At 36.5% G+C, this 25,480-nt stretch overlaps 1 protein-coding gene across 1 annotated transcript in view; it reads left to right on the top strand.

Moving 5' to 3' along the window:
* Positions 1-23,989, top strand: part of LOC131425775 (katanin p80 WD40 repeat-containing subunit B1) — a 30,019-nt gene extending 6,030 nt beyond the window's left edge. The window contains exon 6 of the mRNA XM_058587923.1: positions 17,010-23,989. Within this exon, the coding sequence (XP_058443906.1) occupies positions 17,010-17,241 (232 nt within the window). The 3' untranslated portion in view covers positions 17,242-23,989. The remainder of the gene's footprint in view (positions 1-17,009) is intronic.
* Positions 23,990-25,480: the final 1,491 nt, after the last annotated feature.

Here is a 25,480-nt window from a genome sequence, read left to right as displayed (position 1 = left end):
ATTATCTTGTCATTGGTTTTGAGTTTGCACTAGAAACGGAATCGAAACTGATTTGCGTTGTTCGTTCGTTCTACTGTGTTTAGGGTGAAAGGGGTTTGTTCGATGATTGCTCTGCAGCTGTTGCATTGATACGACGTTTGTCAATTAGAGTGGAGACGAGAGGATGGCACGAATTATGAATAGATTAAGAATTCAAATAACGGTAATATTTAAAAAAAATATCTCTTATTTTGCTGGGTTATTACTAATAATTTTCTCGGTACGCCACTGGAGAAATATTATTTTTTCCGCATGGGCCTGATAATATGATCAGGGAATGTACAAGGAATCCAAATGAAGTGTAATAAATATATTGAACATTCACGTTCGAAGCATTGCCTTAAGAACAAAAAGTTAATTTACGAACAAATACTACGCCCAGCCATCCATTCTTGTTATACCGTTTTTATCGAGTTGTTTTACTAGGTAGAAAAAGATTCAAAGGATTCAATATAGTATTCTGAAGATGGCTCCAAGACATCCTCCATTTTTATGTACAAATGAATTTCACTGACTCACAAATATAAATTATCCATCAGAATACCTAATAACTTATTAGAGTAGTAGTAAAGACATTAGTATTAATTAAATTACAATTCGTTAATTGTAAATTGAGTAAATTTATGTAATTAATCGACTAAATAGATGATTATATATAAATGCCATGAGTTATTTATGGAGGAATCAAGGCAAACAGAAATTTAAAAAGTAACTTATTAAATAGATAAACAGCGAATCGATTCAATGAAAATTTGAAAATATGTTTTTTTACATCTAATGGATAATTTATATTTGTGAGTCAGTGAAATTCATTTGTACATAAAAAAAGCCTTAAGGCCCGCTTTAGAATATTATATTGTATCCTTTGAATCGTTTTCTACAAACAATTTGATAAAAACAGTAAAGTAAAAATCATAGCTGAGCGGAGTATTTGTCCATAAACTAGCATTTCTTTCTTTAGGCAAATAAATAAATGAAATAAATATATAAATATTCAATATATGGATTACTTGTACATTCTCTGGTTGTATTATCAGGCCCATATTGTAAAATTAATATTTCTCTGAAATATTGTTACTTTCAACGACGAAAAAAAGGTTCAAGAATCGTGGTGCACCATGCTTTCATTTTAAACGTTTATCCACGAATTTAAAAAGAAAAAAATCACCGTTTTTGTCTTCCCGACATGAATGCTATTGATAATGCTTGGGACTCTATGAAATGTTAAGTTTCTACGTATACTCCTACAGCCGAAAAGAATCGGTCTACCTCGTCGTATAGCAGATGCGTTGGCTGCTAAAAGTGAAAGAGAAATTTCATTATTGTTTTCATTAAAATAAATGCTTTAATCTACTGTGAATAATAGCTTTTATTAAAAAAATCAGTTTATATGTAATATTGGTTTTCTCATAATTTCACTAACACTTTTTAATAATGAACATGATGTGCTATTAATATGGCTAGGGGCTGTAAGTAATTCCAAGCAATGAGATTTTGTTCTTTTAGTAGACTTAGAATCTTTGCTTTAGGATGTCAGTTCCAATACGTGTAATTTGATGGAGTAACTAAGGAGTGTATCGAAAATAAGCTATCCACAATTTTTTCTTTCAAATTATGATAAAAAACGATAATTTATTCAAACTAAAAATTGATCCTTTATTGTACGAGGTTAAACTTGAGCATAATGCAAACCGGATGAAATTTATGTTATTCCGTCACGAATTTTCGAACTTTTGATCGAACGCTCTTCATCAAGTTTCGGACAAATGTTGCATCGCATTTTTTAGACGCTTGAGTCCAATTTTTTTGAACTCCTGCATGTTCCTGCTGCCTTACCAGTCTTCTTGAAGACGCTCTTCACGATTGTCCAGTAACGTTCGATCGGTCGAAGCTGAGGGCAATTTGGTGGATTGATATTTTTCTCAACGAAATTTATACCCTTTGGCATAGTGAGCCGACGCTAAATCCGGCCAAAACAGTGGAGGTGTACTATGATTCATATATAAAGGCAGCAATCTCTTCTGGAGACACTCAGATCGATAGATTTCTGCATTCATAGTTCCGGTAGTGTAAAAAATGGTTGACTTCAAATCACAGGAACATATTGTTCGCCACTAGTACCTTTCGACCGAATTTCTCCACTTTAATCGACCTGTCCGCATCGCTCACATCCTCCCCAACGACGACAGTAAAGTATTGTAGATCTGGAAGGGTTTTTGAGTCCTTCTTTACATAAGTCTCATCGTCCATCAAAACGCATGTATCCAGACACTGCAAAAAACGAGAATACAATTTCTGGGCCTTTGTTGCTGCTCGCTTCTTCTGTTTTACACTTTGTTTCGAGATTTTCTTCTTCTTGTAGGTCTTCAGGTGATTTCACCTCTTGATACGCTGGATCATTCCGACACTTGTTCCTGCTTTATTTGCCAAATCACGTATTGACATTGATTTGTTCTTCATCATTAGAGATACCACTTTCTAGTCCAGTTTCGGGTTGGAAGAACCGTGTTTTCTGCCTCTTCCTGGTAGCTCAACCAAAGAATAGTGTTCCCCAAACTTATTAATGATGGTTTTAACACTGGCATGATGAATTCCAAACCGCTTCGCCAATTTTCGTATAGTAATACCCTTTTTACTTAGCCAGAACCTTAATTTTCACTGCCTTTTCAATTCGTGACATTTTGAAAACGTAGAATTTCAACCGCACAAACAAGTTAACAAACGAAAGCTGACAGCCAAACGCACAGCATGCTGTTATCTGAGCATAAAAAACCGTCACAAATACATGCGTACAACACAAATGTATTTGGATAGCATATTTTTGATACACTCCTTATTGTTTGGTTGAAGCGTAGAAGTCCTGGAGTTATACGTCTGCTGGTTTGAATATGAACATCAAAAAATTGTTACTCTGGTGGACGACGCTGAAGCATTATGAGAAAATGTATTCCAAACAAAACCTAAGAGTTCAATTTTGTTTATATTTCGTCTTAGACTCGGCAGTACATGAAATTTTATGATAAACTGTCATGCCACTGTTAAGCAAAAATAAAGTTAATGCTATTTACAAAATACTTTTCGTTTTGTACCGAAGTGCAGCGTCTTTACTGACGCGTCGAATGAAACGTTACTGGCCGAATCAGATACTGGTCATGTCGGGGCTAACCCATGTTTTCGCTTAGGGAACATAACCGTTTTGCCTTTCTCATATAGAAAGGTTATGCAATCACTGTGGGAACCGACTTTCGAACCGAGGTCCGGAGAGCCGAGTGTCATACACCATTCGACTCAGTTCGTCGAGTACGTAGAATGTTATGTGGGCGTGTGTGTATGTAACATTGTCGTGCACTAATTTTCCTCGGAGATGGTTAAACCGATTTTCACAAACTTATATTCAAATGAAAGGCTTTGTGATCCTATACTAAATTCCTGAACTTTTAAATTTCATCTGGATCCGACTTTCGGTTCCAGAATTACAAAATTAAAAAGGTCAAAGCTTTGGAAAGTGATAACACACTCTAAAATTGAACGAACTCACTTTTCTTAGCGATGGCTTGATTCACTCGTGTCACAGATGGCGTGACCGATTGTTACAAACTTAGGTTCAAATGAAAGGTCTTATGATTCCATATATAACTTCTGAATTTTATCCGTAAGTGACTTCCGGTTCCGAGATTACAAGGTGGTGAGTGTCTAAAATTTTAAACTGTCTTATAAAGCGCACAAGCACGTACATGCGCTGGTACGGCAGAAGAAAACACTACACCGCCTCTACGAACGAAGCACGAAACCGTCGAAAACCGTTTTTAAGAAATAAGAATCGCGGTTCAGGAACGATTGTCTATTACCGGTGATTTTTGTTGAATACGGTGCTGAGGTTGCGACAAATGATATCTACTTTACGAAACGTCCGCCCCAAAGAGAGCAAGAATTTCAATGAATTAAAGTTTATTTAAAAAAAATTATATGCATAAAAGTTGTATAAGCATCCGCGATGTATATGATTTTTTTTTCAGTCGGTAGTACAGTGATATCGATTATACATTCAATAAATTATCCATCACAAAACATGTTTCATGCAGCAGATTAAAAATTAATACTCTGTTTATCAGTGTCGGTGATTGCCGAAAATTTAACAGAAGCTGCTCGATATTTATCAATATTGTATTGTATTTTCAATCCGGTAGAAGATGCTACAAGAACTCGGGTGTCTCAATGCATGAACCGCGAGAGAATTTTTCAACATTTCTTCGCTAGACTTCATACTCTGAGTATCAACCAAGGCCTTTAAAAATTTCAGTCCTGTTTGGCCCTTTAAAAAAATTACAGTCTGTTTGGCCCTTAAAAAATTACAAAATGATTGGTGCTGTGTGGAATTTACCAAGAGAGAATCGCAAGTTGACAGTTATCGCAGAAAATCAAATCGATGATTCGACTTGATGATTCTCATACTAGGTTGCAATATTTCAAAATCCTTGTGTGGAGCATTCACATACATTTTCTTAAACACAACTTGTACAAAGGTTATATGTACATACAGTTAGAATAAGCGGCAATAGTAAAATGATTCTATCGCAATTATCTACTGCCTGTATAGAAGCGGATCGCGAAACGAGAAAAAGCGACCGTGTGTTGCTTCAGAGAGAATTCCTACAGCAGCGTGGTAACCTTTGACTCTCAGACAGATCATCGAGAGAAATTCGCTCTCGCACCGGTGTCTATGCTATGTTAAATGAACCATGCCGGTTTTTTGTTGCTGCGATGATATCCGTATCTCTTTGATGTCACTGATTGAATCGTGTGAAGAGTTGCTAGTGAGCGTTCTTTGATAAGATAAAAGCCATCCTTGCTGTTTATATACAAAAGTAACAGAAGTGCTGAATTTGACAAACATAACTTATCTCATATATTGTGGAATTCATAAGTTGTTCGCATGAAAATTATAATAGTGATAGATGAGATGTATATTGCAGAGTCAAACTTTATAGTAGAGATTAATATTTTGGAATGATGATTTTGGTGATTTTTAAGACACCATAAGATTTGCCTTATGATTTTCACCACTCATTTTGCCTGAGTGTAAACCAAACAACTGGAATTAGAACAAAGACTGTGTATTTATAACCAATATTCAGAAAAGAATTTTTTTTTCATTGAATTGATTGTTAGAGGAAATTGAAAATTAGTCAATAAATTTTGCAGGTCTTATTAGCTTATAACCAAACAAACTAACCGTGACTGAACCGTTATTTTGAACTTGTAGGCCTGGCTATTTAATGGTGCTAAATACTTACTGCAACTGCGACAGTCTTCGGATTCCGGTTCCTAGAAAGGTACCATTACACCACTAGGTTTTTCAAACTTTCCGTTTTTTATTTTCACTAAACACAAACATGAGTTAACCCCTAAATAACACCCCCTGCTATGGAAGCTGGTTCCTGAAACCGACGCATTTTGTTTTGGTGGCGTTGTTGTCAACAATATGTAAAGCTAGGTTCATACCATACAATCAAATCAAACTGGTGTCAAAAGTTATTTTCTTCAAACCTAATATAAATATAACTCTAGTCTAGTATTCTCTATAAAACAAGTAATTTGACCTCTTTTTGAATGAGAAAAAGAAATTGTGGTTTATTATAGTTGATTATATTCCATCGAAATCGTTTCCTTTTGGTGGTGCAACCGCATGAAGAAAAATGTGAACGTGTGAACACAGCTTAAACACAGCATTTGACAGCGAACTAGAACCAAAGAACCAAAATTTTCGGCTTCAATCCAATGGTATACAGATGACAATCGTGCCACCGGGGTGCTAACTAACTAAAAATGCAATCAACACGTTTGCTTAGTAAACATTTCAATTAGCAAGAATTATGTAAGTCGTGAAAGTTTTCGGGCAGTTACCAGATTTAAGTTTTAACATTGCCATGCAAAGCATTAGGGTTGTCTAATATTTAATTTTGCATGAAGAAAAAGATTCGATGATTCTAATAAATATTTAGTATGGCAGGCCAACTGATGCTGTGGTAGAAAAAGTCGAAGTTTTGTTACAACCGGAGCTGTGAGCTAGGACATTTCAAAGAAGATTCTATTGCTATTTATAAAGTCTCATGGGTCTTCGCCGTTTTTTTTTACCAAATCTGATATTATGCCATTATATTTAAAATCATGTACATTGCGTACCGGAAGAGGCCAATCATCTCTACATATCAGGACTGCACCCCATCGAAAAATATTAAGTTTTAATAAAATGTGAAATTTTCAAATATAAACAAGAAGTTAAGAATAAGTAGATAAAAAAGTACAGTCCATGTGACTATAAACGAAACGGCAGGATGTATGGTCATTGAAACCTTTCCAATCAAACAAAGAAGTAAGAATAAGAAAAAGTGTCGAATAAATCAGAAAATAACTCAACTGAATAAGTCGGCCCAAACATTTAAAATACAACTTAGGCAATGTACAAAAAGGGTAAATAAAAATTACCATTATCAATAAATGTGGGGTTCGTTCCTGGTGATTCCAATATTCGGATTCCCGGTTTCATTCAAAGATATTTTACGCTAAAAGGTTTGTGTACTCAATTTTTGAAGCTTTCAACGTAACGAGGAATGTCTCGTGCACGCAAATTTTATGAGTTCACAATTATGGTCATTTTTGTGCGTGCCTAGTCACATTACATTCTTTAGATGTAATCAGCAAATTCAGAATTCACGTTCAGAACCCAGGTAAAGAGTTTTCATCCAGAATTCAGATCCAGGTCCAACCTTATGGTTCATACCTCAGATCCAGAATCCGGGTTCGGTAGCCAAATTAAACGTTGCCAACAAATAGCCAGCTGTAGTACCGTTCGATGTGTTACCGATCATTTCGTGTTTTTAAGGAACCGAATAAGACAATGAATCAACTTTGTGATTCGTCAGCAGAGAAAAGTCCGCTGGAGTTACTTTCTGAGACACGTGCTCTCCAACAGACTCCTTATTTCTTGCATTCAACAGAAGTAACCTGAGGAACATTTTTTTTGTAATATTAGGTGACAGATGAAAGTCAAGTTTACTGAAACAGTACTACTGTGGGCAAAAAGTAGTGAGACATCGCGCGGAAACCTTTTTCGTCGAAATTTTTTTCTAGATTGGTCACAAAACAGATACGTATTTCCGAACGTTATTTACATCCTTCATCAGTACAGTTTAACTCATGAAAATGATAAAGGATGTAAATAACATTCCGAAAACCGTATCTTTATTGTGACGTTTAAAATTCTCATTCAAAGTGTTGTGAGATACATATTGAATACGTGTAGTGGCGTGATATAGTGAACGTAAAATTGGAATTGCTATCACATCCATCATATTCGCCCGATTTAGCCCTCAGCGACTATTTTCTGTTTTGAGATTAAAAAAAGAAGCTTGCTGGGAAGAGATTTATTTCAAAAATCTTTTCAAATACAGGTTATGTGAGCTTCAAATCAACTCTGATAGAACTTCCGAAGACATCATTTATAACAAAAATGAATACCATGTCAAATCATAGTTATTTGCACATAATTCGGACGCATAGTCAAACAACATCATAATGTTGAGCAATACGCTTAATTTCGTGTGGGCTACTGTATTATTCTGTCTCAAACAATAATTCACAGTTTGTCCAACCCATCACTTCTTTATACGACAGACAAACCATCGCTTCTTTCCGGATACTGCATTTACGCTTCAATGCTCATTTCTGCAGGCAACATAAATTTAATAACAGGTCTGCAGCAGTCTGTAGTTATTTTCTTTTTCTGTTTCCACTCATACTTACGCATATTGTCCCCCTTATGCAGATTCATTATCGGGTGTATATATATAGCGTTTTAATTCAGGGCGGAGTTTGTGATTTACGTTATTTAACAGAGGGGAGAGAGTAGCATGGCAAAGCATATAATAATAGGTAAAATGAACCCGTACTTCAACGCATATTAATAGGATTTCTAGTAGGCATTTGATGCGATATATCGCACCATTGTGTACTGTGATAACAGATGGAATGCCTTTTATCAGACAAAAATCTGAAGTTGAAACTTCCTATATAATATCTGACATCGCTTTCCGTAGTGAAAATTTGCTTGAGCTGTCAATTTAGTGTTTATTATGTTATTATATCCATGGTGTTTTACGATTGACATTATTTGAATTAACGTCATATTAACGTTTTAAAGTAGGCGATGAGTGGATGAAGTCAGTCATTTATCGTAATGATTTTAGGAAATATTTTCGTATTCATATTCTTTCGGACTACATCTGCATACGCAAAAAAAATCACCTTATGTAAAAATTCCAAACTAAATAATATACCTGAATGTAACTTCCTATACTGAAACCAAATTAACCATAATGTAAACACAGTATGAATACTGGCTAACTCAGTCTGACAAACAGGGGTAAGTTGCTATTCCTCGACGTGTGGCTGAAAGTTGTTTATAAAATCGATTTTTGAAACTGGAGCCCTGCTATGTTTGAAACCTGGTTTGAGCAAGTTTTTTGCTGAGCTCTCACCATTTAGTAGATATAGTTCGTGATTCATGCGTCGACGCCCAACTCTATTCTATCGTTTATTGCTTAGTGAAAGATTTTTCGCTTAATATGTCGAGCCTGGCTACCTTCAACGTTTGCTAAAATTGTGAATTTCAACTTTCCCCATTCCGTAGTTTAAATGATCTAGAGAAGACTTTTTGATTCGGTGTGACTAAATGACATCGTATCATATTACTAATCAAATTCGGCTTCTTCTGAGAAAGCAGCAAATTTCTAGTAATATACACTCTCATTCTTATTTACGTTCGTATCGACCGTACGACGAACAGGTACTTTCGAATGAATACGAATGAGCCATTCTTGTTTTCAGTTTAATGTTGCGAATCAACCGTTCGAACACATTGGAAAATGTTTAACCGATTTCCAACAAATTTATTTTCGAATCTAAAGGTGATTTGCAATCAAATCATAAATTTGTGTTTTTATCATAAAACATTTAGAAAGTATAGCAGTCATACACAGATGAAAATATTTTGTGAATTTACATCTATTTTCATGCTATATTCATAAAATTACTTTACAATTCTGTACGTTTCAATATAATTTAATCGCAAAATAAGCGTTAATTGAAAGATGCAGTTATATTCATTGAAAATTCAATGCAATTCAATTTAGTTTTGCATCGAAGAAGGTTTTCAATCAAAATTTCGATTCAACCCATGTTTATTCCATGTTACTATTAATTTACATCTCGTGTAAATTTCATTATTTCTTTCTGTGTAGTAAATTGCTGTTTTTTTGGCGAGCCTTCGAACATATGCGCGGCTCCAATTTTTAACGCATCAAATTTTACATCTATTAGGTACTTTATGGAAAATACGCCATGAGTAAACATGCTTTATTTTATATGAAATGCATGATTTTAGCAATGTAATAAATATGTAGACTATCGAAAATATGACAAAATTGCAAGAAAAATGCAACATATTTTTCGACGATACTATTGATCGGACTGCTATTTTAAAAGCTTTTTTTTACTTTGCACGAAGTTTAATTTGAAATTTTCATTTACCGACTTGAGTTAAATTGGTCCTGAGTAGGATATTTATTTATTATGTAGCATTTGTCACTTCCTTGATGCTTGGAATCTTCATAAAAAAACTACCTGCGCTGCCGATGCTTCTTTTGCACACGAATGGCGTAAGCATGTGTTCGTCGAATAATCGATACGGACGTAAGCATGCATGATGACTGAACGATCAACTGAAGAACTGCTCAGTTTACTGGATGAAACTGAGATTGAGAGCTCCAGTAAAAAAACCGGACGTTTGGCCGGATGAACTCTTCAGTCACTTCAGTTAATTGTTCAGTTCACGAGAAACTGTCCGGAAAACTGAGCGTACATGGAACTATGGTCCGAAACGGGAAATTAGCGTGACAAAAATATGTTCACTATTAAATATTAGTTTTTTGTAATTGATGTCTTCACAAAAGTTGTTTGTAATCAAATGGCGCTCCTTTTGATGGAAAAAGTTACTAGGGTGGTCTTCATTTAGATTGAAATCTGAAATCTAACTTTCTTAATTGAATTCAAAAATGATTTTGTTGTACAATAAAGTTGTAGGAAATTTTATTTTGAGCAGCTTTGCTGAAAAAAGCACCTCTCTAGCCTTTCATTTGATGGAGTTACATCAATTTTTCCGAGTAAAAATAGGGTGGCTCCTGAAAAATCTCTTTTTTTTTGTTCTAACTTTTTTGTGAAACGTTCTACGTGTCTTCTATAGAGTTGTTGAACTCATAATTGCGCACAATTTTGCTCAACCAAGATTTTTCATATGAGCTACCAGTAAAAAGTTATGATTGTTTTTTCATCAAAAACTAGTGAAGTTTCAAATAATAATATACATTAGATGCCAGATCGATGAAAATGTATCCTATGCGGTTCCTGAAAGGTCTTAATATAAGTGAAAATTTTAGAGAAAATTTAAAGGGTGTTATTTTTTCAACTTATTTGAATTAGTTTTAAAAAAACCTTCAAAAAACTGATAAACATTGTATATCTCTCAAACGGCTTGACGTATCATACTGCCTTCAGCAAAACAATAGTATCAAATTAGTTCTACAAGTGTTCCATACATTGTCCATTCGAGAAGTGAGATACACAAAAACTACAGCCGAAAATATTTTTTTTTGTAAATCAAAGAACTTCCTGAAACCCAAGAAAATCATTAGTTTGTTAAAATGAGTAGAATGTATTTATTCTAATCAAAAGTATTTGTTCACTATTCGGTACACAAGTGGATGAGAAAGAAGAGCCAGTGTCATAGGCGTCTCGGCACGATGTGGATAAAAATATTTGCATTTTACTAACTTGCACCAGCTTGTTGGAATGGTTGTCGAGATTATGAAAATTTCTGTTCATAGATTTATCATAGCCAACTAGTTCGGAATAATCATATTACACAGTATCTCTAATTCTCAGTTGCTCAAACTCAATAGAAGTAGTTATTTTGGTAATAAATTAATTAAAATTGTGCTGCAATCTATTTTCGGCTGTAGTTTTTGTGTGTCTCATTTCTTGAAAGGACAATGTATGGAACACTTGTAGAACTATTTTGATACTATTATTTTGCTGAAGGAAGTATGTTGATACGTTAAAGCCGTTCAGAGTTATGCAATGTTTTTAAGATTTTTGAATGTATTTTTTAAAACTAATTCAAATAAGTTAAAAAAATAACACCCTTTAAATTTTCTCTAAAATTTTTACTTATATTAAGACCTTTCAGGAACCGCATAGGATACATTTTCATCGCTCTGGCATCTAATGAATATTAATATTTGAAGGTTGACTAGTTTTTGATGAAAAAACAATCATAACTTTTTACTGGTAGCTCATATGAAAAATCTTGGTTGAGCAAAATTGTGCGCAATTGTGAGTTAAACAACTCTTCTGAAGACAAATTTTCCGTAGAACGTTTCACAAAAAAGTGATTTATCAGAAGCCACCATATTTTTACTCGGGAAAATTGATGTAACTCGATCAAATGAAAAGCTAGAGAGGTGCTTTTTTCAGCAAAGCTGCTCAAAATAAAATTTCCTACAACTTTATTGTACAACAAAATCATTTTTGAGTTCAATTAAGAAAGTTAGATTTCAGATTTCAATCTAAATGAGGACCACCCTAGTGTTTTTTTCATCAAAAGGAGCGCCATCTGATTACAAACAACTTTTGTGAAGACACCAACTAAAAAAAATAATATCTAATAGTATAAATATTTTTGTCACGCTAATTTCCCGCTTCGGACCACTGTGCATGGGCTGCTTAAGAAAACAGTTCCGGTGTTTTGATGCAGCACGAAACAGTAAACAGCAACAAATACGGAAATTATTCATTGGTAAATAACTATTTGCCCAATATTGAAGTTTGAACTTTTTTTCTCCTGTCGCACTCTGAACCATCGACGACAACCCTTTTTTTTACCTCTACCGTTTTCATTTTGGATCTTTTCATGGAACTCGCTGTAGTATTCACTGATAAATACGATCACTAACAACATTAATTTCTTGCAGTTTTTTTGCCGGGAAATCTAAATTAGATTAAGATGCTAAAAAATCCGATGAGATGCCGCCGTAATCATTATCATTGATATACATGAAAAAACAATTCTAGTCATTTAGAATACAGAATCGCCATTCAGCGACGACCGTAACAATTATTGTTCATGAGCAAGAGGCGCTCTCTTCTCGATTGTGGATGTACACTTGGACCTACCAAAGATCTAATTCTCAGAGAGCAAGCCTGCGAACCTGTTAAAGTACAAAAAATAGATTTTCTAAAAGCCATTGGGAAGGTTTCGCTTCCTCCCTAAAAGGGATTACCATTCTCGAAAGTTGGATATTGGGAGATCCAAATTTAATCAAATGTGCAAGTACTACTATTCACTGCACTGATATTGTACGTTTTGCCGTAAGACTGACTACTCTTTGAATTCTATATAGGAATGCGAATTCAAAATACGAAAAAAAACCAGCAAACAGTGGTTAGGTCGCATCGATTCGAATAGATAAAACTATATATTTGAGATAGTTGCTGGTCGAAATTTTAATAAATAACAAACAATGTATAGAAAAAATGTGTTTTTTGAAAAACCAACAAAGCTCAACAATGTATAATTTCCCATGTTTACCAAACCGCACTCATAGCTTCCCCTAACAGACACGACAATTTAGTATACTTTAAATAACTTCGCATTTCGCATAAAATGGAAGCGATTATTTAAACTGAGCCTCTTCATACATTAAATGCATCAATGGAAAACGTTTATTATTGGAAACAACTCAGATCAATCGGAATCATGAGAGGAGAGAAAAAAAGGAAGAGAGAATTTAGCAGATATTACTTCTCATAAGAAAATCGCAGCAAGTAATATTTATGAGGGAATAATAATACCGAGCGAATAGAAATACACTGAAGTCTTTTTTATGCGAATTCACGTACCGCATAAAAAAATTCACATAACTCTGAAAATTCGCATAAAAAAAACCGCATAGCTCTGAAACTTCGCATGAAAAAAAACCGCGCGTAAAAAACTTCGCATTAAAAAACCGCATAACTCTTAAACTTTGCAATAAAAAAAACCCGCAGAATAAAAAAAAACCCGCAGAAGGGAAACCGCATAACTCTGAAAATTCGCATAAAAAAACCGCATAGCTCTGAAACTTCGCATGAAAAAAAACCGCGCGTAAAAAACCGCATAAAAAAGACCTCATATCGCATAAAAAAGACCTCATATCGCCGAAAGCCATTTCGCCGAATGCCATTTCGCCGAATGCCATTTCGCCGAAAGTCGTTTCGCCGAATAGGTCATTTCGCCGAAAGGGTCATATCTCCTTCATGTCTCCTGTATAACTGATGTGGCGCAGCCACATAACCGAAACCAAGATGGCTCGGCGGCATAAAGCCGCCGACCCGCCGTCGGAAGCGGCGGCCTCTTGCATACAAACCTGTAACCGCCTCGTTTGCCCGGTCTACTCAAAGATAGGTTTCTTTGCTTTAGTTAGGTCCGAACGAGCGGTAGCGAGGTCTGACAGCACATGAACCAAAACGATGTGGCGTAGCCGCATTAGATATTTTTTCATTTTCACTTAATAAACGGAAAATACCGGCTACATTTGCCTGGTAGATACACCTATGCAATTGCTTTGATGCTTAGAAGCTAATAGTCAACAAGTTTTCTAGGGAACTACTTTCTGAGGTCAATGAATCAATTTTTATTCAAGAAGTACATTGGTAGGTCAACAAAACGAGTGTTAATTCTATCATGTTTTGTTTGTCTTTAATTTAAATCAATTCTAATCACTTTTTCAAGACGATTTCAGGATTCGGCGAAATGATCCTTTCGGCGAAATGGCATTCTGCGAAGTGACCCATTCGGCGAAATGGCTTTCGGCGAAATGACCCTGATCCGCATATTAATTAACTCTGCACACAACACTTACATATAATCACCAATATTAGCGTAACATCTAAGTTCACTCAGAAAAAAGTTAGCCTTTCACGGATACACTAAATTTACAACTCGACAAACCAACCCCGCACAAAACTCGGCCAACCGGAAACCCCAATGGATGTTTCCGAGAACAATCACGATTTGCACTAACAGAAATAAGAGGAACACTGGAAACCATCATACCATTTCATAGGGGTTTGAATGCTCTTTCCGGCGGTACAATGTTTTTGAAATTCGGATGATAATTGGTTTGCGTTACGCATATTACTGTACAAAAATCTAAATTTACTCAAAAGTGCCGAAAATAGAACTAGCCCCGGTCACCCCTATTAAATCTACTTGCATTCTGTGCGGTTCGTTTGTGCCGTAAAAAATGATACTTTGCTTATTAGTTTTCTGTGGATTTTTATACGCCGTTCGCCCTTTCGATGGAAAGAATTTCTCCGTACTTTTTGCCAAGGTATTCGATTGTAAACTGATGATCAGACAAAAAAATTTGAAGCGGCACTATTAAAATTACACTCTTAGAAAAAAACATGCCGTACTTTCTTGAGTGAGGGCAGAGTATTACATCTTTTAAGGCCATCGTCCAAGTACTACGCGCGCGGGTGGTTTTCGGAAATTTTCGATGGAAATTTTGAAAAATTTGCCAAAACCAAAAACATACAGACCTTTGAAATACTTTTATCTATCTACAGGGTGAAAATGGCTGGAAAATTCGGAGGATTTTCCGAGTCTTATCAAAAATAGCACTGAAAAAATGAGCTTTTTCTGTAATCGATGGCCTTAACATGTAAAACAATGAGTCTGTTTCGATGTCAACTTCAGTTAAACTAGTTGTGAAGTTAATGATATGATTTATTTGTACTTTCTTTGAGATGTAAATTTAAGTGAATTGCGACGCTCGTTTTATGTGCATCTACAGAGACGTAAATTTACACGATTTGTTCTAAGTGTGTAAGGTTAACAACAGAACGATGAAGTCGAAAAGGTGATTAAACAAAAATGTCTTTTGGATATTGAGACTCCCTTTCATCAGAAACAACAATAAAACGTTGGTTTGCTGACTTCAAACGTGGTCGTAGAGACACCGATGATGCAGAACGCAATGGAAGTCTAAAGAAGGCGGTAAGACCAGAAAACATACAAAAAAATCCACAAAATCGTTTTGTATCATCGAAAAATGAAGTCGCATGAGTTAGCTGACATATCAAAAGAACGTGTTGGCTTTATATAGATTTGAGAAAGCTCAGTTCAAAGTGGGTGCCGCGTTTGCTCATTTTTGACCAACAACGAGAACGTGTTGATGATTCTGAGCAGTGTTTGGCCATCTTTAGATGTAAAAACGGAAAATTTTGCGTCGATAAGTGACAATGGATGAAACATGGATTCATTACTTAAATCCGAAATCGAAGCGATCGTCATCTGGTGAACCGACTGGAAAGGTTATAGTAGTATTTAACGACTCTCTTGAGAAAGGAAATATCATTAACCGTGAAAATTTTATATCGTTATTAAAGAGTTCGAATGCTGAAATTGCTAAGAAACGACCGCATAAGACAATGACAAACCTACATGAATTGAACTTCGAATTGCTTCCACATACACCGTATTCCTCAGATATGGCTCCCATCGACTACTCGCCGGTCAGAAATTTCGCACGAATGAAGAGGTTATCACTGAAACTGAGGCCCATTTTGAGGCAACAGAAAAAACGTTCTACGAAAGTGGTATTGAAATGTTAGATCGGTGCTGGAACGATTGCGTTGCTCTTGATGGAGATTACGTTGATGAATAAAGCTAACTTTGAATCAAAAAAAGGCCCGGAACTTTTGAGCCCATGCGTTACAATAAAACATTGATTTTGATTAAATTGTTATGTTAATAAATTTGATATTCTGCTAAATTTGTTGTTTCTAAATTGTGAGTTTACCAAAGGAGTACAAAACCTGACAGAACTTAAATTTGTGGTTAAAATTTAATTTGGTTCCTTTTGCGCTTCGTCTTCGTCTCATCAATGCATCAGCAGTTTATGTTGAACTGCTAGCACTATCTAAAGGTTCAACATAAACCGCTGAACAGACCTATAGGTAATGCTATTTGCAATACTCTTTTAGTACCGAAGTGCAATGGTTTACGGCTTTCTGATCGTCAGAAGATTTCATATCCTAAAATTTATTTTCAATTGTAATAAATAATGAGTTCTTGTTTATTGCGTTATTACTAGAAATTGAATCTTCATCAATGTGATACATGTAGATTAATTCATTTACTTCGAGACATATCTAATTTTCTGTTCATTTCCGTTGATCCGAGGTTTGCAAAAAAAAAACTACTAGAAAAGACCAAAGCCATTCTGAAATTCGATACATCGCATCAAACAGTGTTTGAATTGCAAACAAGCACCGTTGATGCGATTATGATCTAGTTTGTATTTTTTTGTTGTTTTGCTATAGCATCCCCGTTTTTTCTTTCCAATTTCCCTATTCACGCTGTCGATGGGTGTCAGTCAAAATCGAGAGTTCGGACCGGGTGCGAAAGCTGCTTGTTTATATTGTTATGAATGATTAACAGTCATGGGGTGTAACAGGGTGTCCCTCTCGAGACGAGAGGATCGTTTCGTTCCTCATTCACAAAATCGCTCAAGTGGGAACCTGAATAAGTGTGCTGCATGGGATTTCGCTAAAGAGGCGATGAGAGATTATTTATTTTTTCCCAATGTAGCCATTCGACTGACTGACGGAGAACGTATCTATTACATAGTGAATAATGCCGTCTGAACTAGGGGAGGGGTTGGACAAGAAACTGTTATTAGCGCCGATACTGCCGGGTCCCTGGAGGTCGGTTGGAAAGTGCTTTATTAGCATTTTTTTTTGTTCCAACACAGAAGCCATTTTGAAATTACGTTAGCAAACTGATTTCCGTTTCGTTTTTTTTCTTTCAGCCATTGTACCCGAGCTTGCGATGCATTGCGCATTATTTTGACCACGTTTCTGACGGTGATTCGCGAAAACACAAACCCGTGGAGCGCCATCGGAGTGGACGTCAGTCGGGAGGAACGCGTTAGCAAATGTGTGGAGTGCAAAACGTGGCTTCTGAGGATACGAACCCTACCGGAAAATCCAAAGATCGGGACAAATCTGCAACAGCTGCAAAATATGATGGTAGATCTGTGAGGTGAGCGAAGAGTTTGTTTTTTTTTTGTAATTTTACTTTATGCAAATTCGATAGTTAGTCCGATTGTGTTCGACTCCCGGAATAGTTTCCAACTTCAATAATGTTGACAGTTGAGTAAAGCACATTAAAATTGTACGCTGTGCACCTAACCATCAGTGCACTGCTAAATAAAATTAATTGTTAACAGTACTAATTTATTGAACAGCACAGCGAGCGAAAGTGTATAATTGAAGATTTTAACTTTTTTTTTTGATTTTATCTTAGAAATAGCAGACATGATAATTTTATTTTGAAACTAGCGCATTGATGCGAAAATACACATTTACTTCGATGCAGATTATTAATAAGACTGAGCTTTTTAACAGAAGATAAAACCACAAAAATACCCTAATTATGATAAAAGTACGAAAGTAAAGTATATTTCACCGTATGACCTAAAAGCTAAATCATTTTAATGGCAAAAGTCGTGTAGAGCACGTAAAATTCAGCGAACAGTCGGAAAAAAGCATGAACGAAAAACAATTAATTAAAACACAAACTGCATAATTCTAGGGCTCAATTCCAAATTTTTTAGCGAACGGCATTGGATACTAAAAAAATTAAAAATAACGAGAAAGGTGATTTACTTAGTGCTTAAAAGGCTAAACATAAAAATGTGATTAACCATCATCTTCCTTTTGTGTTGGTTCTCCGTAGCTCTTGGTTTGTTAAAATAGTCGACCGTCAACGGTCAGACGGTAACGGAAAATTTTACTAACAAATAATTTAAATGCATTTACAGTAACAATAAAATCACCCTAAACTAGCAGAGGTATGAATAGCAGAGGACTGCCCTTTCCAATTTCCAATCAGTATCCTTTATTTCGAATCACGATCTTTTTGTCCAGTATTATAACTTTTACCTTTCACAACCTCAATCGAAATTGTAAAATTCACATCATCATTATCGTTTCGTACTATCATTGAACCATTGTTTGTTTCTAAAACATTTTCGATCAATCACTAATTAATGGATATGCTGTGCCTAGAAATAGTAGACGGACTACGGAGAGTGAACAGAAATCGTTAATTTATCCTTGTTATATACGTTATACGTGGGCATCTCCCACCAGGTGAATGACCTTGAGGTCAAAACCTCTAGAATCGAAACAAAATTGAAATAATTTTGAGGGAAGAAGTAATGAGGTGTTTTGGCATTTTCGAATCGCGACTGATAATTTTGAGTAAGTGAATGTGGAGTCGAAGCCGTGAGTTATCGGTAGCTCCCGTATATCAGTGCGCCATCTACTATAGATAGTGTTAACTTTGTTGGAAAAGTGGGGAGATGTAGATTTAGATGTTTCTGCACATTCTGATCACCCATTACAGAGTTATGGAAAACTAGCCAAGATTATGGCCTATCTTCGAATAAGTTAGTGACTGCAAAAAGATCATGTTAGTTCCGATGCAGAAAATTGGGCGGATTTAGTATCGAGCCTGTAGGAGAAGATTATTCTTAGCCACAGTTGAAACATCGTCGAGGAATAGAAGGAAATTTCTGAGCAAGATATAACAGATTCCAGATTACACTCAGGCTCGTCCACACAACACGGACTGGAACCTCGGGTGGTCTACCTCGGGCCCTAAGGGATTCCAGAAGCTCCGGCCTGGCGCCGCGATACTCTACGCACGACCGCACGACATGCTCGATGTCCTGATAACCGTTGCCGCAGGTGCAGAGACCGTTCTCCGCTAATCTAACACGCCGGAGATGTGTGTTGAAAGTGTAGTGATTTGACATGAGCCGTGACATACAAATAAAATCGCGTACTCACGTTTATCCCCATGAACCAAGGTCTCGTTGGTACCCTAGGGATGATGGAGTGTAGCCATATTCAGAGTTCGCCATTGCTCCATGAAATTTTCCAACTTTCGAGTGTTTTCTGCAGAGGGATACTGAAAAATTTATTGAAGCAGATTGGTCTTTCATAAATATCACCTAATGCGCCTACTTTAGCGAATGAGTCTACCTTTTCATTGCCCGGAATGGAACAATGCGAAGGGACCCAGGCTAACGACATTGAATAAGAGCTACCAGATAAAGCTCTAAAATGTTCCCATATTTTCCCCAGGAAATATCGGGGATACTTTCCTGGTTTCATCGCCCGGAGAGCCTCTATTGACTTTAGAAGATTTTAATGATCTCAAGTGTGTACTGAATAACAGTTAATTCTGCGACGTAAACTGAAGCCGGATCATTGAGTTTGTACGAAGTAGCGATGTTCTGATTGAAGATACTGAAGCCTGGTGGACTCGTTGATGTTAGATCCGTCAGTGTAAACCTCGTTTCACAGTCGACTGCTCTAAACTTATTGTAAACATATTAGGGGTCACTTGAGGACGTATGTGATCCGGAGTTCCACGAATCCCTTCTCTCATGGATGTGTCGAAAAACACAGTAGAATCAGAAGTATCCAGAAAATGAGCACAGGAACAAACGTAGAAGGATTGACGTTGAACCATGTAATCAAAATACAAGGACATAAAACGGGTCTGAGAATTGAGCTCGACAAATCTTTCGAAGTTTTCAATCACTATCGGATTCAAGATATCGCATCGGATTAGCAATCGATATGATAGATCCCAGAATCGATTTTTCAATTGTAAGACGCCCGCGAGCACTTCGAGACTCATCGTATGAGTTGACTGCATGCAACCTAAGGCAATACGCAAACAACGATATTGAATTATTTCCAGTTTAATGAAATGGGTGTTCGCGGCGGATTGGAAGCAGAAGCGGACAATATCGTTGTTTGCTACAACCTGATCCGGTCTCTCGTGAGCGGGCACCCCACCATAATCCGCTTATTGTACGAAGAAAGTTAATTCTCTGTTGTCATGTTTGTTTCAGATAACTAATATGATATCCCCAGGTGCCTTTGGATTTGAACTAGACCCTGAGACATTTGAATGTGAAGACCTGAGATATGATTTCACCCCTCAGATGAAGTTGTGCTGGTTCTCGCTTCCTTGAAAATACAACCAGCTCAGTTTTCTGCGTGGAGAACTCAATACCTATTTGAAGAGCCCATGTGGATAAGTTGTCGAGGGTATCTTGTAATGGTCCTTGGTGATCTACCACTATGGGTCCTATAATGGACACAACGCTGTCGTGGGCAAGTTGTCTGATCGTGCAAGATGTGTCGATACATTCATCAATGTTGTTTATGTAGAAGTTCTAAAAATTGGGGCTAAAGCATGAGTCCTGAGGCAGCCCCGGGGCTTTATTGTTACACGACAAGAGCGCAAGTGTGAACTCTGCCATCGAAAACGGTGTTTCGTTCCTGGTTGATGACGCAACGCGGGTGATATTCTGTTCCGGAATAGAGTTAGGACATATTTTTTAGCGAAATCCAGCGGTTGGAATACGCCTCCTTTTTCGTGTGTGGTGTTTTGGTTGTGCATTCGTCGGGCTGTGTTCCAAAGGGTGCTCATCGATGTTTCTTTTGTTAATCCGTTAACAAACCGTCGAGGTCGAACAAATGGATAAATCCAGCGCACTTGGTTTCGCTGGTGGTGCAGGAATCTGTGTCATTTCTCCCGTATTCATAATAGTCATATTGAAGTGGCCGCAAAGATCGTAGTTGATCTGTTATCATCGTGAAAAGAGCCCCATCCCGTACCGTGAGAGTTAAAGTGGTACCCAATCGAGGCTCTTCGGGGGAATGTAGATGGAAGCAATGCAAAGGTCCTTGCCTTTCATTGTGACGTGACATGCGACAACTTTAATACCTGGTATCGAGGGAGGCTAATACGGCTAAAAGTACTCTTCCGCAGGGATCGATCGATGAATAGCGTAATGTTGAAATCGTGAAAGTTTAGTGATACATTGGAAGTTACCCAGTTTCGTACAATGCAAATGCGTCACATTTCAGATTGTGTACTAGAAATTTGAACGGTTCTATTTTTGGGATGATACTTCTACAATTCCGCTATAAAACAGTGATTGAATCCGTAAACTGGGTCGATGACTTATCCATCGAAGGATACGATCGCTGAAAGAAAGGGCAATTTTGCAGTCAACTGCTTCGAAAATGTTTCAACTGTAGGAATGAGAGCCATTAATAGGCTTTTTAGAGGTTCAGAAATATTGAAAGTGGTAAAAATCCCGTTCTCAATATCAGAGAATTTTACGAGTTCCATTGGGAAATTTTCTGATTGATCTACAGGGACTTTCGGAGGATCTAAAGTCCCATAAAAGGGTGGAAATTCTTGCTCAGAATTTAATATTCCAAGACCTGGAGCTTCTTTTCTTCGGTTTTTTGGAACTACTTCTAGATGTTTTAAATTTTTTGGATCCCATCTGAAGACACCTTCGAACCCTTACTAGGGAGCTTGTGAGAGGATACATTTTCCCTCTTCCTGGTCAGTTGACAAGCAAGCGTAAGGATTTTCGGTAGGTAATGTAGCACTTGCTTGAGAGAATGCTCCATCTTATCCATGCGCAGTTTGTACGCGGAACAATCAGAGAGTTCATGCAGTCCCTCCTGGCAGTAGAGACACTTTTCAATGTCTCCACCGCAGTAGTTGTCCACAGGACTCCCTCTACACTTGATACAACGGGATTTTTTGCAACAATGGGATGCTGTTAGTCCCAATTGTATGCAATTGGTCCTGTTCATTACCCGCTTGCAATCCAATATCTTGAAACTTTTGAGTAATGTTTTTTTTAAACCGTCTACCTCATGCTCAAGAACGTCCACGCAAGTCAGACTCGGAGCGGTGATCACGCCGTCTATCTCGACTTCGCGTGCTGGTACGTATACACGATACTCCTGCGTGAAGAGCTCACTGTTTGCACTGGTGAATAAGACCCTAATTTTTGTACTGTATTATATCCCGAGGTCAGGTCTTTAGATAGTCTAAGGAGATTTATTTTTTTTCCATTGGCTTTCGTACGGATGTAAATCGCATACGGTCCGATCTTTCATTCAAAGTAAAACCTCTTTGTATTTACGTTACCGCTTGTATAGCACAGTCCATTCATAGATTCATTTAATAATTTGCTGATTTGTTGACTGTTATTTTTTTCGAGTACAGTCCTAATATAAGATTCGTAAATGGAGGTTTAAGTGTAATCAGTCTAACTGTAGCAGTACAATGTTGAAAGTTGCGTTGATATCATCACTACCAAGCATGCATGCACGAGGCATTTCAGGTGGATTACTTATGCCAGTTTGTTGAAAACAGCAAAGTTCGAACTCAGTAACTATCCGTCATAGAAGTAAGCTTTTTGTAATTTTGATTCTTGAAACAAAGATAACGTGAAATACTGGGAATTCAAAGCGAGTTCGATTGTCATGGGTAATGTCATTAAAATCCCATACAGGTCGGGTTCCAAACTGCCAACATTTGTTCTATGAGACATGCAACTTTGCTCCGGAACAACAAATCGAAGCCGTATTGTATCGAAAATAGGGATTTTAACACCTCGCAACAAAAATCCTAAACAGCGTAATCATTAATCAGTTTTTGTTGAATCATTCTACTTAGAAATTCGCAATATTGATGTAAATCTAGCAAACCAACATGCTTCTCTTCCTAACCGCAAGTCGTATAAAACCAATTCGTTCAAATTGTTCATACATACAAGTACTAGAATACTGACCTGTGAATGAGAAAAAAAAACACAAACACAGAAGGTAATGTTTACTACCAATATCGTATATAATTTTTGTAAGCTTCGTTGATCCTTAGTCCATTCCGCCATCAAATGAAAAAGTAATTTTACATGACAGTAGTTAAGTGGATTAAGTTTTTGTTTATGCACAAAGAATAACTGATAATTTACTCTTATACACATAGTGGTTTGCCGTACAATAGTTGCGTTGTCCGAACATCACAATTGTATTGTATTCAACCGTTTCCTATTTCATTTAAAAAGACATCAATTTTGTGTAACTATGTGCAATGTATGAGTAAATTATACAGTTCAAAATATGTGCAATACACAGAATGAATATTTCTCAAATTTGACAATATTGGCTTTTGATAATCAACACACATATGTATCTATAGTACATTAGTAATTTTTGATACCGACTTGAGAAATATTTGTAGATGCAACAGCTTTTACTAGTACTGTCCGCAAAAAAAAAAACAAAACAAAACCTGTACATATAAGCATCACCACATCCGAATAATTTCATTGAATCACCCAATGCATTATTAACATACTACAACACCGCGAAAGCGGAGCAGTGATCCTCACTCCAAAGTAATTTATAAACGAAAAACTAACATCAATATAATAACATAATCCAGCATAATCTAAAGTATCGGAAAAAAGTGCCTTGAGATGAAAATTCAATTGACAACAAACATCCATACAGCAACTATAACTACAACAACAACGATAGGTTAGCACAGATAAAATAATGAAGCAACTAATGAAAGACAAGCGAAAGTCTAGTGAGATAGGTGAGAAAAGTGAATGAATGGATAGACTTCGTGCAACGAGAAAAAAAAAGAAAAGTAAATCATATACAAACTAACCGCAATTGGAGGGTTTACTAAAAGTACTAAAATTGTGTTAGCTGCTGTTGAATGAATATCTGTTGGACAGCAGCAGACGGGATACGGATGGGATGTCTCATGTCTCGTCATAACTGTTACTTTATATAAAGTGAAGTGGAAGTGATGATAATATTATTTCCTATTGTACACACTAAAATCGATTAAAAGAATTAAAAAAGTTCTAGAAAATTACGTTCTATATACTGCTTATGTCCGAAAGCGTCCGATCGTTTGGAGGTCCATTTGAAGTATTATTTTTATTGGTAAGTTTCGAACCCTAGAGGCCTACCTCTTGTTTGCACATTGCCACAAAATTCTATTACCGGAAGAGTCATCTGCGTTTGAAAAATTAAACTAAGAATTTATTTGTTTTATTTGTATTTTGGCACGGTCCTTATATTTTTGGTTCTAATAATTCGTGTCTCACAATAAACTATATTAGAGTGGCCAAAATACCTCTGTTACCCTTTATCTGAGTTTTTACTAATGTATTTTGCCTTTGAATGAAAACAGTATTTGATCGGAAATGGTTTAATTGTTTTTCAAAATATTCCCCTACATAACAAATACACTTCTGCATACGCTTGAACCAATTTTCATAACATTTTTTCCACTCTTCTTGTGATACCCTCAAAACATGGGTTTTGAACGCCTAACAGCTTATTCAGGAGCATTAAATCGCTCTCCACGCAGTTTATTTTCCACGAAAGGGAACAAATAGAAGTCGTTAGGTGCCGAGTCAGGACTATACGGCGGGTTCCCCATCGATTTGATGATATTCGGTTGTCTGAGCCGGAAGTGTGAGAGCTTGCATTATCGTGATGACGAATGATTTTGCGTCTTGCGTTTGTTAAAAAAATAATTTTTCACGAATTTTTATAAGGAAACTGTTTAAATTAGATTAAGTTTACGTTTAATATTGTACTGTTATATAAATCAGTTGAGATGCCACCGTAGTCATAATCATTTATTTACATGTAATTCTTCAGCCATTTAGAAAACCGAACCGCCGACGACCGTAACAATTATCTTTCATGACAGTTCTCTGTTGGATTATCGTGCTTCTGCTGGTGTCTACTGTCGTGAAATGACGCTAGAGCAGTCTCATTCACTTGGTAGATACTGTACTGTGTCCCAAGCAGAAATCTACGCGATTCTGTGTGAGGTACAATTGATACTTCAGCAGAGAATCTGTGGTAAGTGAATTTAGTTTTGTTACTACATTCAGGCAGCTTTGAAGGTACTCAGTTGGAATGATTCACGGTTGAATCTTGTGATCACATGTCGAACTCAAATCGAGAACCTCTGCATTACAAATACTATTTATTTCTTATGGGTACTCGGCCTTTCTGGTATTACTGGAAATGAATGGGCTGATGGCGAAGCTTGCAAACTTACGCTTAGACAAAAGCATTTTTACAAAAACAAATCTGAATCTGAAAATGTCAAAGTTATGATCAGAGTGCATTGAATAATATTCGTGTGATTTGTATGAATGCGATCACGGTACTTCATAGCATCTGATATGTAACAGTCCCGCCGTACAGTGACGTAACTATGTGTCCGGGTTTTTGGTTTTCCATACATTCCATACTCATTACATATTGCGAATTGTTCTGCATTCTTCCGGGAATGTAGAATGGTTGTAAAATCTCTAAATCCTCTTAGGAGCTGGAGATTACA

The sequence above is a fragment of the Malaya genurostris genome, chromosome 1 (assembly GCF_030247185.1).
Source record: "Malaya genurostris strain Urasoe2022 chromosome 1, Malgen_1.1, whole genome shotgun sequence".
Classification (NCBI taxonomy): domain Eukaryota; kingdom Metazoa; phylum Arthropoda; class Insecta; order Diptera; family Culicidae; genus Malaya; species Malaya genurostris.
This window is presented reverse-complemented; position numbering and strand designations above follow the sequence as displayed.